Here is a 15,599-nt window from a genome sequence, read left to right as displayed (position 1 = left end):
TTCAGAAGTAGCGCAACTCGTAGGTGTGATAAACATGGAAGGTGGAGTGAAAGTCACTTCACAGTTGGCAAACAGAATGACGCTGATGGTGGCCCTCAACTTGGACTTGCCGCAAAGTATACGCGGATCGATTCCTCTTTCCAGGCACGTGCAGTGGAGTGGAAGTCCTCATAGCAACTAACAACCAGCATTCAGCACACACTGAATCACCACCTCTCCTATCTATATAAACAGTTCTTGAGCAGCATAGCCATTTGATAATGAATATCATGGAATTGTATTGATACAAGTGCACCCAATGCGGATCAGAAGGCCTGCTCATCCTTCGTCAAGGCATACAGAGTACATATCGAGGCGCGCGAGAGCGATGCCCCCAGGATCACTAATACAGTGCGTCATTCGTCCTTGACAACGGATAATACCATTATACCACGTACTTATACCCTGTGGTACCAACGCTTCCTATCAAGAATTTGGCCACGTCGAAGTCTAGCAAGCCCTTGATACAGGCGACTGCCAACATCATGTCGGTCGTCTGAATGGATGCGCTTCGGTATTCCTGTCAAGCTGTCAGCACACATTCGCAGAACCACGCGTGACCATCACTTACAAAACATAGTCGTCCAAACTGATCAAATCAGGCTCGCTGAACAACAGATAAAAATACTTCAATGTCTCGGCCAACCAGAAAGACTCCATGGAATCTTCATGCTCGTTCAGCTGGCTCGTCACGTCCGTGATGGCGGCATTGCCAATCTCTGTTTTGGTGGCCCTGTCCACTGCGTCAAACATGTTCCATCCCTTTTCTCTCCATGACTCGTCACCAGTGATTCGATACATATACCATACCGACTCAATGGCTTCAGGTCGAAGTGTATAGTAGCGGCCGCTGATTCTTGTATATCCTGGCGGCAATCTTTCCTCCATGATCCTGGCAGCAACATATTTCTCGTGAGAGAGTGGTACTCGTGGCACGTATTCCGGCGGTTTCATCTGCTCCGATTCGAGACTGGAGTCGGTATCCGACGAGGAAGGCTTGGAAAGTTGTCCATCGTCATGGCTAAATGATACTCCGTCTCTCTTCCCCATGCTAGGATCTGAAGTCACATGTGAAGGAGATGAGTCATCTGTCGAGCTTTCCACCTCATCCAGCATCTCCTCATGTAACCTTTGCTGATAGAGATTGTACGCCTTGACCGCCGCAATCCGTTGCTCACGGTTTGGATCGAGAGCTTCGTGCCATTTGGTCTCGTTCCACGTGCAAGCAGTGAGACTGTCGCAAGGTACCAACTGAAAAGCCTCCGGCATCACACCTATAGGTGTCGACGCATAAGCCCATACGCAGCCATCCGTGAGCTTTTCGGCAATACTCATATCGCCAGAGATATCAAACATCTTGGCACCCAGGGCAACCATGCCGCCCGCGAAACAACCCAGATGAGTCCCCTCATAGACCGTCGATTTCTTCTCCGATGACTCCGTTGCCAATGGTGCTATGTCCTGCTTGGCAGCGAAAAGAATGTCGTTGTTCTCCTTAGTCATGGGTCGGAAGAGCAGTTCCCGACGCACAGCATCCATGGAGTCCAGATACATAGACTCATATTGTGGACTGAGACCTCCTAGCAGCGCATGCATCTTGGGGAAATACTCATAAGTGGAGTCGGCCATTGCTCCAATCCCGTATGCGTGGACGAGTGAATGCGGCTCATAGTTGAGAGCCTGAGGAGCACAGTCGACACTGTCATAGTCCTCCGCCCATTCTGTGTTCGTCACGAGAAGTGGCTCGTCTCCTCCGTCAATCGGCTGTGCCTCGTCTTCGCTAGGCTCCTCCTTCTGGACTGGTTCTACCTGAACTTGCCGTTCTCGCAATGTGCTGGACTCTTTCGAGTTGTCTCCTATCTCTCCGCTACCAGCTGGGGACTTGACAAGGGCGTCTGCTTCAAGCTCGTCCGAAAGTACAGGAATTGACAGAGACTCGGTGCCGACGGTGCGGACTACCTCTGGTTTCTTACATCCCGAGGCATCCAATCTCAAGGGCCACAGTCCCGGGATTTCCGTCTGCATCTGCCACTTTTCGAGAGCGTTGGTGACGCGTGCTATTGCATCGTAGTATTTCTGCTCCTTAGTGATCTGGGCCAGCCTTGTGAACTCCATCGCAAGCGATCCCAGTTCAGACATGACAGTATGAGTGCCAGCTCTATGTGGTTGTGAAGCATATGATGGCGCCCAATTATAGTAACCGATAGGCATTCTGTTCGGCGTGTCAAAGGCACCCATGAGGACTTCAGCGAGCTCAACTGCCTTGTCAAGCAGTATGCGATACTTTCCGGCGCTAACATCGTATGCTGCGATTAGACCGCCAAGGTAGCGTATCGTTGTCTCGAAAAGGGGGATATCCTTTCTGGCAGATGTCTTGAAGTCGATCTCGGCCACGGCGTCGACAGCTTCCTCAAAGTCGTCACGCAGACCCACGATCCAAAGCGTATCCAACGAGTCTACCAACGTTGCACCCCACCCGTTGAAAGGGTCTGCAGAGCCTTTTGATATAGGCATTAGTTCATCATGAGGCATCGAATGATTTCTGTATCCATTCCAGGCATGTTTGAAAGCCAACCGAATCGCTGACTGCTTCCGTTGGCGATCAGTCTTCGCTGCTGATGACTCCCGCCCGAAATCATACTGAATCTTGGGCAAGGTTTTGGGTTGCCCAGTCGGTAGAGTGATCAGGCTTTGTGTCGGCACTGGGAAGTGTTCCGGTTGCTGGCTCCAATATGCTTTGGACTGAGTATCCGGCCGTTGTTTCACTTCATATCGGCCTTGACCACGCTCACCAAAATCCTCCTCTATGTTCGTTTGCTTGACTAAGAGCTCATCTCCTGTCAGGGTGGTCTTGGATTCGGGGGCAGAAGAGGATAGTGGTGCGGTCGTAACAGGGGTGTTTGAGACTGCGGCGGACTGAGAATCGACAGGTGCAGCGACAGCAGGGGCCGTCTTGATCTCCGGAGGGAGAGCGTCGCTGTTGACAGAGGGCGGGCTGATAGGCTCTGGCGGGGCAGCAGAGTCTGAGATGGGGGTTTTACCCGCATCAGGTCTGAATCGCATGAGACCTTCCAAGGTCGTACCATCCCACTTGTTGACTCGAGTGAGATGATAGACTGTGCCGACGAGGACGAGGGCAACCACGAGGAAGATGCGATAGCGGCGTACGCGGAACATATTGGCGTTATGGGAGTGTTGAAGGGCACGCGAGCCACATCAGTCCAAATATGGTGCCTGGGACTGCATTTGACATGAGACTGCGCAAGGAGATGGCGGCGACTCAGGAGACGGGCTCGACGATAGTATACGCCGTGATGATATCAAAGGTAACACGAAAGGACCCAGAGGATGAGTAGTGAGCGACAGGCGATATGCGGCGAACGGGCAAGGGTATCCCGGGATTATAACATGTATATTCGACGTTGGTGTGACTGGGTGTGCTTGTGGAATGCAAGACCGGAGAGGCATCTGCGTCTGTCTGTATCTGCGCTTACGTCGGCCTCAGGGTCGCACTTCCCTGGCCGCCAATGGGAACATGGAGGGGCGGAAGGCACACGAGGCCTATACTTTAAGCTTAGTGACCCGCCTTTGCAATTGAGGAACGAACTCAATAATTTACTTTTAGATCGTCAAACTGGTCAGATAAATAAGACGTCTTCTTCTTATATTCAACACCGTATGGGTGTTCCATCTTTAAGCCATGCTACAGCTGCTACTGTACCTCTCATGGGAACGAACATCCAGCGCTGCTGTGACAAGTCATACATGGATATCGTCCCTATGGCCGGTGAGAGCTTCTTACACCTCGCAAGGCTGGTTACTCTCATTTTGTCAACATGTTGGTCTCGAGCTGTGCTCGCATCTCTCGTCGTCAAGGCCCAAATCAGGCGGAATTCGTCCTCTGCTCAAGGTATTGTATTCTTTCTTGACGCCCATGCGCCATTACCTCTTGCAGCTGCGTCCACCCCTTGACACGCGGAAGAGCGTGTAGAACATCAAGGCGAGGATCAAGCATGTCATGTCTAATCAGCTTCTTCCTGTCTACATCAGTTTGTCACAGCATCTGTTGGTGCTGCGCTACATTACCCTACGTATTCATCAACCCCAAGCCATCCAACAGAACATCAGAGACTGGCCGACTCCGGTCCGTCCTAGGTCCGGAGCAGGCGACAACGGGTTCTCTACCAGCACAAGTGGCAAGACCGCCCTCGATATGGGCGGTCTTTTGTCGTCACTTCCTGGGAACTCTTCGCTGCCGGCTGTGAGTGAACCTGATACCGAAAGTCTCTTCGGCCCACGAGGCATTTCACGCGACTTCATGATCGGTGCTGCTGGCGAACTATATGTGAGTAGCCCCTGCCCAGGACAATGATCTCGTGATTTTTGACTGACTCAGAACTCCGCCAGATATTCGAGAGGCTTAAGGACCTAGCACTTGACGCATTCTCTGCGAACAAGTGGCGCAGTCGGATCCGAAACGAGGTGAAAGTCCACCCAGACTACGCGGATTCACTGCAGTTCAACGGCCCTGAGACGGCAGACATTGTCTACACCGACGTCGCGGGCCAGCTCTCTCGCTTTCTGCAGGCCAATTGTTACGAAGGGTTTCCAGCCGTCACGATACCCAGCCAAAGTGATCGCTTCTTTGGACAACAGGTCACTCCTATCACCTACTATCTCGAGGTCAAAACCACTACGTCGTACAATGCAGACGAACGGCTCTACATGAGCGCTCCCGAGTACAAGTTAACGAAAGATTGTGCAAGCCAGGAGGGCAGCAGGCCGACCCACCTTTCTGTCCTGCTCCGTGTGTACGACATAACCTCGGACCACGCGGGAGTGAAGCTATTCGTGGATCCTTGCCGATTCGTAGGCAATGATGGTGTTTTGAGATTCGAGGTTGGGCAATATCATGTATATCCCAAAACGGTTGGAGCGTAGAAATCACCACCAGCACAGCCATACTGGAAGAGTACGAAAAGTCGATGAATTGATCAGTTTGGATGAGGTTGTTCAATGTCTTCTGCCCGTCGAGCATATTTCCAGAAGAAGTGGCACCTTCTAAAAGGAAGTAATATCGAATATATATGTGAAGGTCCAGCAAATTCGCAACAGCGGAGTGTCAAGCTAGTAGGTCTTTACAGCGATGCCTTCCCATTTGTCTGAGGTTTGGTCTCGTTATGTGCGAAGGACTCCAGAATGACAATATGGAACGTATCGATGAAATAGGAGGAACATCAGACATGCCACTCGCAGCTTCGCGTGGGAGCGATGATGGAACGAAAGTTGTGCACCCAATGCACTAAAAAAAAGCAAAAAAGGAAGTTTCCTCGACCGGGAATTGAACCCGGGGCGCCTGGGAGAGATGCGAATCTCAGATCTTCTAATGAAAACCAGGTATGTTACCATTACACCATCGGGGAGCGGAGTCAGCGTTCTTTGAAAGAACGATGGTTGAGAAGTACGATCTGATGTCAAATCTTGACAAAATTTGTGGACTGCAAATTATGAAGATAACCATTTGCGCTAGTCTCTTTCTTGGCATTCAATGACGATCATGTCATTGTCAAAGCAGGCAGATGGAGATAGTTGTACCGGCATCGACGAAGAGGTCTCATCTTCCACAAACTAGACCCTCGATCGTACCTTGGGAATCACCCTTGATCTCACATTCTCGTCACTCTTTGAACACCTATTATTCACCACGGTCGACCTAGAGACCACTGCTGCGTGTCCACGCAATCCCGAACCCTGAATACCCTCGACATCTTCTACGATCCTACAACTACTGGCACCATGAAAACAGTTATCGCAACCTTGTTTTCATTACCCTTCCTACTTGCACAGCTCGCGGCCGCGGTATCAATAGACTGCGACCACATCCGAGTAGACAACAAGAAGTTCGACATATCGAAGCTCGCGGGCCCGCATTCGGTAATAGTTCACGATACGTCGAGGCCGCCCGCGGAATACAATACAACGTGGTCGCTCAATCTTTGTGCACCGCTCAAGAAGGCCGATGGAATCCCCGACGCGGACCAATGTCCGTCTGGAACGAGAGGTGAGCAATAGCAGCGTACTCACTACGGAAGAAGAATGAGATGCTAACTACCGGCACAGTCTGCGGCGTAGTTCGATCGTGGAACCCAGCGGATGACCCGGAGCAGGAACATGTCGAAGTCGAGAATGTGATACCCGTTGCCGGCAACTTCGACGCATCGACAGGCACAAGTCTCGACCCACAAGTATCAAGACTCAAAGCGCAGGACTCGAACGCGGATGGTCTCCAGATCGAGTTGAACGGCGGTTATTACAATAAGAAGAAGCAGCGCGCTATCATCCAGCTGCAATGCGACAAGGAGAGGACCGGTAATGATGACGAAGAGCGCAGGAGGAAGAGGGACGACGAAAAGGACGAAGACAAGAATGAAACCACACCGGCCGACTCGAGCCTCACGTTCGTCAGCTACGGTCCTGTGGACGGGAAAGAGGCGATCGAAGTGGTGCGCTTTAACTGGCGCACGAAATATGCCTGCGAAGATTATGCCGACAGTGACGAAGCGAGGAAGACCGGTTGGGGTTTCTTCACGTGGTTTATCTTGATGTATGTTCTCCCCTAGCTTCAACCGCGAGGCCGACCAGCCATACTGACATTTGCGAAACAGTGCCTTTCTCGGTACCGCTGCCTACCTGATATTCGGCTCCTGGCTCAATTACAACCGCTACGGTGCCCGAGGTTGGGACCTGCTGCCCCATGGAGATACTATTCGGGATCTTCCTTATCTTGTGAAGGACTTCTCGAAAAAGGTCGTCGATACGGTTTCTGGCGGTGGGTCGCGTGGCGGATACAGTGCTGTATGATACTCTCCAGGCCGTGTCAAACAGGGAGCTTGGATGGACTTTTGTAGATTATATAATGAAAAGAGCCTGGGTTTGCGTCTGGGAAAATAGCGTGGGCGTAACATCCACTTGATACTTCTGGTACGTAATGCGAGTACATGTCTTGATAATACCTACAATCCTGCCGGGTTCAGCTTGCTGCATGCAGGTTACAGGCTCTGACTTCGCGCACTCATCTTCCCTGTGACCTCGTGCCTGACCTGAAGATAGGTGATATTATTCATATTACACATCGGCTTGGTGATGACTAACAAAAGTCGTGAGCATCACAGCGCATCACTATGGACACTTTCCATCCTTGCCATCCAATGCTAAAATAGTCGTCATTCTCCGAACACACTTTCCGATCTCCCTCTCATCTTCTCACAAAGGAATCATCCTTCTATACCCAACGGCTCTTCACCGCCACAAGGGATCCCGGTCCGATATGCTTACTATGATGTTAGTAGCAACAGCCCTTACCTTCTGTCGCCAGGATGTTGATGTTGTTGTTTGTAGAGTCCTACCCACTCCAAGGCTTGCAGTCTCCCAGCCTAGGCAGTCGTTTGCGATGCCCAGGTGGCCTGTCAGCAGGAATCCAGCCGGACGGTCAGACTGACGGAGTAATCCTTGACTATTTGTTCTGCATCATTTTGTTACATGTGATTCAAGAAGCACTGGTGTGAAAAGATCATGGATGTGACTGCCTTTGGTGCTTGTTCCTGAGCTTTCCTCCTCAGTATGTCGCTCGTGTCTCTCCCAACGACATGTGCAGCTGTCTATGTGGCCTTGGGGGGCGGCCAGTGGCAAAGATCCGGCGTGCATCCGCAAGTGCAGTGCAAACTCTTCGGGGGCATGATGTCAAGCCAGTGAACCTGGCGGTGATAGCGATACCTACTAGGGCTTTGCTGCCTAGGCGGAGGGCACCTCTGCCAGACGCAGTGCATTTGGAACAGCCGTACGATACTGCCAATGTGGTGATATGGTGCAAGCTGACCTGTTTAGACGTCCCAGACCTGCTCGTGGTCGGCGGCACGCATCGACACGCTTCGGGGTGACAAATGAAGAGTCTAGCTTCGTCAGCTTCGAAACGGAGTCAGAGGAAGAAGAAGAGAGCGGGGAGGAGGCAGGGGAATGCGAAGGCGATGAAGAATCTGGGACTGAATCTGGACACGAGTCCGAAGGAACGGCTGAGACAGAAACAGAAATTGAAGCTGAGGGCGAGGCCGAGCATGCCGAAACCAAAGGACAGAAGGAAGCCAGAGAACAAGGCGGCCAAGATCAGAAGGAAGATGTTGCAAGTGTGGACGGTGCAACCGAGAGCGATGGGTGAGCGGCGGAAGATAAAGTCCTTCAGCGCTTGTTGGAAAAGGAAGCAGCGAGTTCAAGTTTGGCGTGCAGAATGATCACCACTGGCAGGTCGAACAGCTTGCCGAATGCAGCATGAGCGAGGACATTATTTCGGAATTCAGCGGTCGTATAGTCTTTGACGAGTTGCAGCAGGCCGAGCTGGTGGTTGACAACAAGGAGAACTGATCCAATCAATCCCGAGCACATTTCATCCAGCACTTGAAGAAGTAGGTCTCACCGGTTTGTCTTTGTCGAGCTTCTCAAACTGGTATGGAGCCAGGGAACGTTCAATCAATTGCATGGACGTTGCGCTTACGTCGATGATAAGTCACGTTGGTAGTGGCTATATGAGTTCCGGCGAAACAAAGAACGCTCCAAAGGGTTGTTAAGAGAGATACTAGGGAGTGATGTGTGCTTGGAATCAGAAGAAGACCTACCGGACGTCCTAACGAACGATTGTATATGTGTACATCTCTGTCTCCGATGTGCAATTCGGGTTAATGCTGCGTAAGTCATCCTAGTTCTCGTTATGTGGCTGCTGTCCCGCACACATATACATAAGTATAGCCGAAAGTCCAGCAGGTATGCTGCATGTAGTTTATAGGGATTCCAACATTGCAATCATTGCAACGAAAGAGCTGATGAGCATCCACTTGGTGTGTAAACTGCATGAAGCTTTGGTAAGTCTGGTTTACCCACTTAGCAATGAGCGGATAAGCATGAGTTTTAGTCGTGGGTGAAGGGCTGCCATTGAAAGGATACTCGTAGTGGCTGTAGCTGCATACGTAAAGAATGGCCCGCTAAGTAACCAGCAAACCTACAGGGTTAAGAAGCCGTGCAGGTATCGAGATCGTGGTTTGGGGGTCAACATCATAGTAGGCCTCTGATGTACCAGGAGGAGGGGTTCTCGGTAGGACTGCGTGCACTACTTCAATGAGATGCACACGTGCCAGATGAGAACGGTAGTGATGAAGGCGCGACCTTGTTGGAGATGAGATGGACGTAACTGCTCGGAGGCCATCACAGCATGCGATTTGGCTCACCGTAACAACTACTGCGAAGTGTAAACTGCCAAGATATCAGGGTCGGAGCCTTGCCTTGAGTGACCGACTACCAGGCTCTTGACTTTTCGACTACCTTTCTTTCATGGAACGCTGATTTGATCACTGTCAGAACACCCATCCTCTTGTCTCGGAGTGTCTGCAGAGATACTACTGAACACACGCAGAGTGCACAAGTACAGAATGCTTTCCAGAAGAGTGGTGAGTCAAAACCCTCTATTGTCCTTTCCACCAGTGATTGGCAGAGAACAGAAACATGCGCTCTATCCAAATCGTTCTTGTCACTTACTGGAATATTTAGTTATCGAAAGAGGAAGAATCCGAGTCCACCGACGCCGAAGTCACAAAAGAAGACCAAGACAAAATCAACACCTTCTCGAGGTTACACAACCGTAGCAAATCGCTCGAGGAGGAGTTGACTACGAAGCAGGTAAGTTGCGGTTCATCAACCCAGTGTCCGGATACGGTCAATGTCCCTTTCCTCACAACCATCATAAGGGAATCATAGTGCAGGACAAGCTAACCACCACTTGCAGAAAGACAAAGAAGACCTCGAAGAGTTATCCACTGAACTCGAACTTGCGGATGAAGATGATCTGGTCCCGTCGGTGTCCCCCCTTCCATGGCATCTGCCATCATCATCTAACCAACTGCCCGCAGATACAAAATTGGGGACTCATTCATGCATGTCCCACTCAGCGAAGCTCAAGAACTCCTTGCTTCAGCGACGACAGACCTCGAAAGCGAAGTTTCGACGTTAGAGGAGGAACTAAGTACGATCAAGGAAGAGATCGATGGACTGAAGGCGCATCTGTACGCTAGATTCGGCAGAGGAATCAATCTCGAGGCTTGATCAGCAGTAGAAAGCGGCTTCAGGACAGGCACGAAGTGGTCGGCTTCCGACGGGCAGATCAATGGAGACTTCGTTGATCAGAGGCCGGTAATAAGGTGATGCTTGCGAGCAGCAAGGCAGCGAATGCTCGAGCTCTGGACGTCCTAGTGTCGCACAGGAAGTACCTAGCAGAGCATGGCACATGATGCTGACGTACAAGGCGGCGACGGACCAATACACCGTCCAAAAGAGCGCGGTGTGGACGAACAGTACCCCCTGACAGGTAGTCTACTGTTGGGTCACTTCATATCCTTTGAGGCGTTCGCGTCCGGACGAGCAGACCAAAGTAGCATTCGGCTGAACTGTGTGCAAGTGGGGGACACCCGTCTATCAAAGAATACACCAGAAAATTGTACAATCAGTCTGCTACTCCGCCAGCCGGGTACCACAGCTCGAATATCTTTGAATATGCATGCATCCTCCCATCCTCGAAACGCCAACCAAGCGCGCTGTTCTGGCATCACACATCCACACGTCCCCATTGATATCTACAACTTACTCTGCTGCTGATTCAACCTCACAACTCCTTCCTGAGTACACGTCGCAATCAGAATCCCATCCTTACTCCAGATCCTCTGCACCACCAACCCCCTCCCATCTCCGGCCCAAGGACTCTCCATCTCCGTCAACATCCACTCATCCGCGCGGAACGCCCTCGGATTATGGAAATAAATTGTATGATCCAAGCTGACCATCATCCCCACCCGTCGTCCATCATCTTCAGTCTTACCCATCTCTTCCCTCTCCTCATCTTCCTCCCGCGCAATCTCCTCAAGGTACTTCCTCATCTGCTCCCTCTCGGCATCGCTCCCCTTGAAAGACCGCAACGTATTCTCAATATTCCGCCGATTCGCAAACCTGTTCAGATTATGCACGCGAGCGACCGTCCCGATGAAATAGCTATCACTCATGTACGCCAATGCCGACAAGTGAGCCTGGTGATTATCACCGGGTCTATTAGCCCGGCGACCACTCACGAGTTCCTCCTCGCGCACATTCGGGGGACACTCGCTGATCCGTCCGACAGCTCTAACCCACTGGCGCAATTGTCGTTCCGATGGGCTCCCGCGTTTCGCCACAGGACACCTCAGGCTCTCGAACGGTCTGTCGTCGTCGAATCCGCGAGTCCGGGTCACGGGTGGCGGCGGGGTGACGTCCGACGGCATACGCACTGCGTGTTGGACACTTTGGGCTCCGCCGCTACCTTCCTTCATGAAACTCAGTGTGGTGGTAAAGATGCATTTTCCACGTTGTCTAGCTTGCACCGTCCGCGTGATGAAGCTCTTGCCGTCTCGCACCCGTTCGACGTGGTATAATATCGGTATCTCGCTATTGCCTGCCAGCACGAAGTAGCAGTGCATGCTGTGTACCGTGAAATCTGTGGGAATGGTCGCCTGCGCGGCGGACAGGCATTGCGCTATGGCTGCGCCGCCGAATATACCTCGCGCTCCTGGTGGGTGCCAGAGTGGGCGGGCGTTGGTGTAGATGTCCGGGCCGATGTCGACTAGAGGTAGAAGTTGGAGGACGTTTTCGATCGGGGAGTGGTGGGGCAGGGATTTGGGAGGTTTGATGAGCGTGGCGTGTGTTGACATTGTGTCGGTAGAGTAAGGTCTTGATAGGATACTGAGGCCAGTCCGTAACGTCGTTGGAAGGGTGGTGATGAGTTTATTCAACAGAGGGCGCAGTCGAGTCGTGTACATGCGAGGCTGGCTGGGTGATGCTGGTTTCCCTCAGTTGTACGATGATGAGGTTCTCATGGTTGTGTTGCACTGATCAAAGTGGTTCTCTCAATTTCGACGAGATGCGAGCGCCCTAAACCCAGTCAAATCACCAGCATATGTATGATTGCCGACGTGAATAAATTATGGTAGGGAGATGGCTCGGCCGTACACAAATGATTCAATGCTGACACCTCCAAACAGCCGAGGTCCGTTGTGGAATGACCCCGGACTGGGATACAAACATATGATACAAACATTATCAACCAATCCAGCCGAAATCATCATACAGATAGATTATTTTTTCCATGCTTCACACGCATATCGCGCAGAAATCGTCTTTTACATACACTTAATTCAATTTCACATAGATTCCGTGGTCATAAGTAACATCCTCAGCGCCACGCTAAATGAACAAAACATCCACTCAGTCGGCTTATGCATACCGCGTAGAGGGTGTCCATGTCTGCGACTGGTAAGGAAAAGACGCGTCTGATGGATGCACCCATGGACTATCAGCTCGTGGAGTCGACAAATAGACTGATGTCCGTTCGATCTCTTCTCGCCGACGCTCTCTATGATCCTTGAACGTTTCCACAGGTGGACTTCGCTCTCGAGTGACCTTGCTCATAAGATTCCATTTGCTGGTATTCGGGAGGCTGCCACTTCGAGGCCGAAAGTCAGGCGACACCACCTGTAACCCACTAGATCCTTCCTCCCCAGGTAAGGTGATCTTGTACGTGCTCGCCGGGCCAGGCATTGCTGGAGAGCGTGCATTCTCTCGTTTCAGCAGAAGACGCAGAAGCTGCTGCCGCTGCGCCTCGTCTTCAGGTATGCTCATACGAGGATCGATAGGTAAGAGCTCGGTCGTAGAAGCGACGTCTCCGTAGGCAACGCTGGCTCTTTCCCACCTCGGGACGTGTCTTCTCCTTTCTTTGTCTAGTCTCTTGATCTTGGATATCCTCCGGTGTACGATCAAGGCGAGCACCGCGGACACAATCGTTGTTGTGGATGCTGTCGCAAGAGGGACGTAGATATAAATATTCGTGGCTGCGAATTTTCTATGCAAGGCATGATTCAGAACGGTGACGACGATGCCCATGACAGAGGATGCAAGGATCGGTAAGAGGGCCACATCGTAGAGGAAGAGGAGGCTGCGGCTGTAGAAGGCTGTTGCAGCGATTGCGCCATAGCCGATCACGAGGAAGCTTGAGGCGAGGATCGTAAGAACGGTTCGAGAGACCTTGGTGTTGGACTGGTCAGAGGTAAAAATGAGCGCGAAGATCATGTAGCCTGCCAGCGCAATCCATGATGAAACGAGTGCGATTGCTGTGATGTACCAAGCAACGGCATCGCGCTCGGTGTAGAGATCAAAGGCGGTTTCTCGCACACGACTGTATCGAGGTTGCATCCTCCTTCATGAGTGCGCAGGAAGGGAAGTTCGAGGCATTCCAGGCACAGTCTCGACAGGAAGATTGTAAGGAGGCAGATGAGGCTCACAACAGTGCAACAGATTTGGAGGTAGGCAGTAATCACAACGCCTGTAGGTGGCGAGTCAAAATGATGACAAGGCTGGGACGCCTTATCACAAAAAGACAGAGTATAATCGGAGAGAAGCAGGTATACTGGGAGAAGGCACGACAACGAAACTGTTATTCGAGAAGCACCAAGGAAATTCCAAGCATTTTGCGAAACACAAACCATGCGAAAGGCAGCCGAGCCGTGAGGGATTGCGTGGACATGATGCGACAAATTCGTATCGAGAGGTGGAAGTGGAGGTCAGGTTGGTGGAAGATGCACAAAGAAATGGAATGATTCGTGGTAACGGTCAAGAGGGAATCCGGGAAGCGAGAATGCTTTAATTAGCGGCTGATAAGATAATGGCTGCACCTGCCAGGTAAGTACGGGGCACTTCCGCCCCATCAATGACGCCTGTACTCGGGGGGTAAGGCTGAATCGTTAAAGGGGCCATTTCACATCTCCAGGGCACAATGCATTGTCCTTTTGTGGTGTATGCTGTCTGCTATTTCTCTTTTCTTGATTCATCTCTGTTGTTAGGCTGCCTCCTTCCATCAAGAAGGCCATCCGCCACATACTCCCTGTACCTGCCCCTCAGACCAAATACATATCCTACCCAAGAATTGACACTCAGAACAAGATGCGTCACATACCAACTGAACAGTCCCGGTGATCCACCACTTGTATTTGTGTCTCCTCCAACAAACACAGGCCAATTGTCGCACGCCCGAAAGATAGCAAACAACTGCATCATGACAACCCACGGCTCGATCCACCCTGTCACCCATCTCGGCGTCATTCGCGGCGCTGTGTACAACGAAGCAGGACGCTCTTCCGTCAGGAACGAGTTCAACATCCGAAAGAAAACCTCTTTCTGTCCGTCTTCCGGCACAGTCCACTCTCGAACAACCAGATCTTCTTGATTATCGCCTTCCCTGACACGATGCCACTCATGCACTGTGAGCCTAGGTACCTCAATGACACCGTCGCCAGGTCCAAATTCTCCTGTAGTTTGGCCGAGTCTGACAACAGCACGCCCGTGAAGAATCTGGAGATATTCCGTATGCGTTTCGTGCCAGTGAGCTTCCGATGTCCACTGTGATTTGGGGGGGATCGTGATTGTGACACACCCTGGGCTGGACAGGTCATATATCACTGCTTCGGGGCCTGTCCGCTCAAACAATCGGATGCGTGTGGTCGTTGTCCGTTTGATAGCCATGTCTCATGTCCGACAGTATTGATCACAGAATATATGCTTGCCGGAGCAAAACACAAGTGGATTGATCTTGTACCTGATGCATACCCAATTCCATTAATGGCATTCTGAACAGGTGTGGATTGTTATATTGGTGTATGAACGACCTAGATGACTAAGGGACAAATGTCAGCACCAGGCAACGGACCATTTCCGCCATACAGCCTTGGGCCCCCTGTTCTTCTTCGGCTAACCATCCTTTGTTACAGCACCAACCACAGCAGATTGGGAAGCCATGTACTTCGGCGAGGCTACTCTAGCAAGAGTAATTCCACATAATGGTCCTCAAGTCGCCTCAATACCTCGACTCATACCCGCCATAACCCTCGCCATCACCACCAGCCTCGCTAGTTCGTCGCCGGCCATACTCTTCGCCCTCGTTCTCCGGACCATACCCTTGACCTTCGAAGGCCGACTCCCGTCTGCTTGCACCACCAAATTCGGGCTGTCCGCGGTCATATCCGCCGACCATTGAGCCTGCGCCGTACTCGTCCTCACGATCACCATTGAAACTTGCTTGGCTTGGTCGTCGGTAGGCATCCGTCTCATCTTCACCATAGCGATCCCCACCTGGAACTTCGTCTGAACTCTGACCATACACATCAGTTTGTCGGCGAACACCGTATGCCTCGCTTTCACGTCTCTCGCCATACGCTTCACTCCCATGGCGGCCATCATACGCGTCACTGGGTCGTTCGTCGTTGTATCCATCGTTACCCCGTCGGCCGCCAAATGGCTCACTTTCTCGTCGATATCTAAATGCGTCATTGCCGGGATATCCTGCTTGCCATGGACCACCATCGCCGCCAGAATTGAAAGGTGGATCCCGGGGTGGTCTTGGGCCACCAAATCTATCAGGCTCATACTCGCCTCTGCCGATATTGACA

The 15,599-nt window shown here is 51.6% G+C and overlaps 7 protein-coding genes and 1 non-coding gene across 8 annotated transcripts; 3 read left to right on the top strand and 5 right to left on the bottom strand.

Annotated features, from left to right (window-relative positions):
* Window positions 1-102: 102 nt before the first annotated feature.
* EDD37DRAFT_146610 (mannosyl-oligosaccharide alpha-1,2-mannosidase) lies at window positions 103-3,328 on the bottom strand. Its single transcript, XM_062809628.1, has 2 exons — window positions 611-3,328; window positions 103-559 (listed from the first exon to the last, which is right to left on the bottom strand). Exons 1-2 carry the CDS (start codon window positions 3,214-3,216, stop codon window positions 523-525), a joined length of 2,643 nt encoding a protein of 880 aa, XP_062667028.1. The 5' UTR covers window positions 3,217-3,328; the 3' UTR covers window positions 103-522.
* Window positions 3,329-3,962: 634 nt separating this feature from the next.
* Window positions 3,963-5,145, top strand: EDD37DRAFT_146497 (uncharacterized protein). Its single transcript, XM_062809626.1, has 2 exons — window positions 3,963-4,384; window positions 4,447-5,145. The coding sequence occupies exons 1-2, from the start codon at window positions 4,058-4,060 to the stop codon at window positions 4,978-4,980; spliced, it is 861 nt and encodes a 286-aa protein (XP_062667027.1). The 5' UTR covers window positions 3,963-4,057; the 3' UTR covers window positions 4,981-5,145.
* A 220-nt stretch (window positions 5,146-5,365) lies between these two features.
* Window positions 5,366-5,462, bottom strand: EDD37DRAFT_t23. Its single transcript has one exon. It is a non-coding gene; the product is annotated as a tRNA-Glu (tRNA).
* Window positions 5,463-5,509: 47 nt separating this feature from the next.
* EDD37DRAFT_639880 (autophagy-related protein 27) lies at window positions 5,510-7,101 on the top strand. The gene is made up of 3 exons (XM_062817203.1): window positions 5,510-6,100; window positions 6,160-6,643; window positions 6,705-7,101. The coding sequence occupies exons 1-3, from the start codon at window positions 5,836-5,838 to the stop codon at window positions 6,898-6,900; spliced, it is 945 nt and encodes a 314-aa protein (XP_062667026.1). The 5' UTR covers window positions 5,510-5,835; the 3' UTR covers window positions 6,901-7,101.
* A 2,304-nt stretch (window positions 7,102-9,405) lies between these two features.
* On the top strand, window positions 9,406-10,446 carry EDD37DRAFT_146416 (prefoldin subunit 4). The gene is made up of 4 exons (XM_062809625.1): window positions 9,406-9,530; window positions 9,631-9,759; window positions 9,866-9,933; window positions 9,990-10,446. The coding sequence occupies exons 1-4, from the start codon at window positions 9,513-9,515 to the stop codon at window positions 10,180-10,182; spliced, it is 408 nt and encodes a 135-aa protein (XP_062667025.1). The 5' UTR covers window positions 9,406-9,512; the 3' UTR covers window positions 10,183-10,446.
* Window positions 10,447-10,709: 263 nt separating this feature from the next.
* On the bottom strand, window positions 10,710-11,813 carry EDD37DRAFT_612582 (palmitoyl-CoA hydrolase; the record flags this gene model as incomplete). Its single annotated transcript, XM_062815371.1, has 1 exon — window positions 10,710-11,813. One exon carries the CDS (start codon window positions 11,811-11,813, stop codon window positions 10,710-10,712), a length of 1,104 nt encoding a protein of 367 aa, XP_062667024.1.
* Window positions 11,814-12,198: 385 nt separating this feature from the next.
* On the bottom strand, window positions 12,199-13,744 carry EDD37DRAFT_639872 (uncharacterized protein). Its single transcript, XM_062817202.1, has one exon. It carries the CDS (start codon window positions 13,348-13,350, stop codon window positions 12,376-12,378), a length of 975 nt encoding a protein of 324 aa, XP_062667023.1. The 5' UTR covers window positions 13,351-13,744; the 3' UTR covers window positions 12,199-12,375.
* Window positions 13,745-13,866: 122 nt separating this feature from the next.
* EDD37DRAFT_146210 (uncharacterized protein) lies at window positions 13,867-14,841 on the bottom strand. The gene has a single exon (XM_062809624.1). The coding sequence runs from the start codon at window positions 14,674-14,676 to the stop codon at window positions 13,963-13,965; it is 714 nt and encodes a 237-aa protein (XP_062667022.1). The 5' UTR covers window positions 14,677-14,841; the 3' UTR covers window positions 13,867-13,962.
* Between the last annotated feature and the right edge of the window lie 758 nt (window positions 14,842-15,599).

Source organism: Exophiala viscosa, assembly GCF_022695815.1.
Source record: "Exophiala viscosa unplaced genomic scaffold EDD37scaffold_11, whole genome shotgun sequence".
In the NCBI taxonomy this organism is placed as follows: Eukaryota; Fungi; Ascomycota; class Eurotiomycetes; order Chaetothyriales; family Herpotrichiellaceae; genus Exophiala; species Exophiala viscosa.
Note: the sequence above shows the minus strand (reverse complement) of the source record. Positions and strands in the feature narration are given on the sequence as shown.

What these genes read in the sequence shown, in the direction of transcription:
- EDD37DRAFT_146497 (XM_062809626.1), top strand. Translation starts at nt 4,058, where the DNA reads ATGTCTAATCAGCTTCTTCCTGTCTACATCAGTTTGTCACAGCATCTG. An exon ending in GTGCTGCTGGCGAACTATAT is followed by an intron (nt 4,385 to 4,446) that starts GTGAGTAGCCCC and finishes GAACTCCGCCAG; the next exon opens with ATATTCGAGAGGCTTAAGGA.
- EDD37DRAFT_146610 (XM_062809628.1), bottom strand. Translation starts at nt 3,216, where the DNA reads ATGTTCCGCGTACGCCGCTATCGCATCTTCCTCGTGGTTGCCCTCGTC. An exon ending in AGTTTGGACGACTATGTTTT is followed by an intron (nt 560 to 610) that starts GTAAGTGATGGT and finishes ACAGCTTGACAG; the next exon opens with GAATACCGAAGCGCATCCAT.
- EDD37DRAFT_639872 (XM_062817202.1), bottom strand. Translation starts at nt 13,350, where the DNA reads ATGCAACCTCGATACAGTCGTGTGCGAGAAACCGCCTTTGATCTCTAC.
- EDD37DRAFT_639880 (XM_062817203.1), top strand. Translation starts at nt 5,836, where the DNA reads ATGAAAACAGTTATCGCAACCTTGTTTTCATTACCCTTCCTACTTGCA. An exon ending in ATGTCCGTCTGGAACGAGAG is followed by an intron (nt 6,101 to 6,159) that starts GTGAGCAATAGC and finishes CTACCGGCACAG; the next exon opens with TCTGCGGCGTAGTTCGATCG. An exon ending in TTCACGTGGTTTATCTTGAT is followed by an intron (nt 6,644 to 6,704) that starts GTATGTTCTCCC and finishes TTTGCGAAACAG; the next exon opens with TGCCTTTCTCGGTACCGCTG.
- EDD37DRAFT_146416 (XM_062809625.1), top strand. An exon ending in AGGAGTTGACTACGAAGCAG is followed by an intron (nt 9,760 to 9,865) that starts GTAAGTTGCGGT and finishes CACCACTTGCAG; the next exon opens with AAAGACAAAGAAGACCTCGA. An exon ending in GATGAAGATGATCTGGTCCC is followed by an intron (nt 9,934 to 9,989) that starts GTCGGTGTCCCC and finishes AACTGCCCGCAG; the next exon opens with ATACAAAATTGGGGACTCAT.
- EDD37DRAFT_146210 (XM_062809624.1), bottom strand. Translation starts at nt 14,676, where the DNA reads ATGGCTATCAAACGGACAACGACCACACGCATCCGATTGTTTGAGCGG.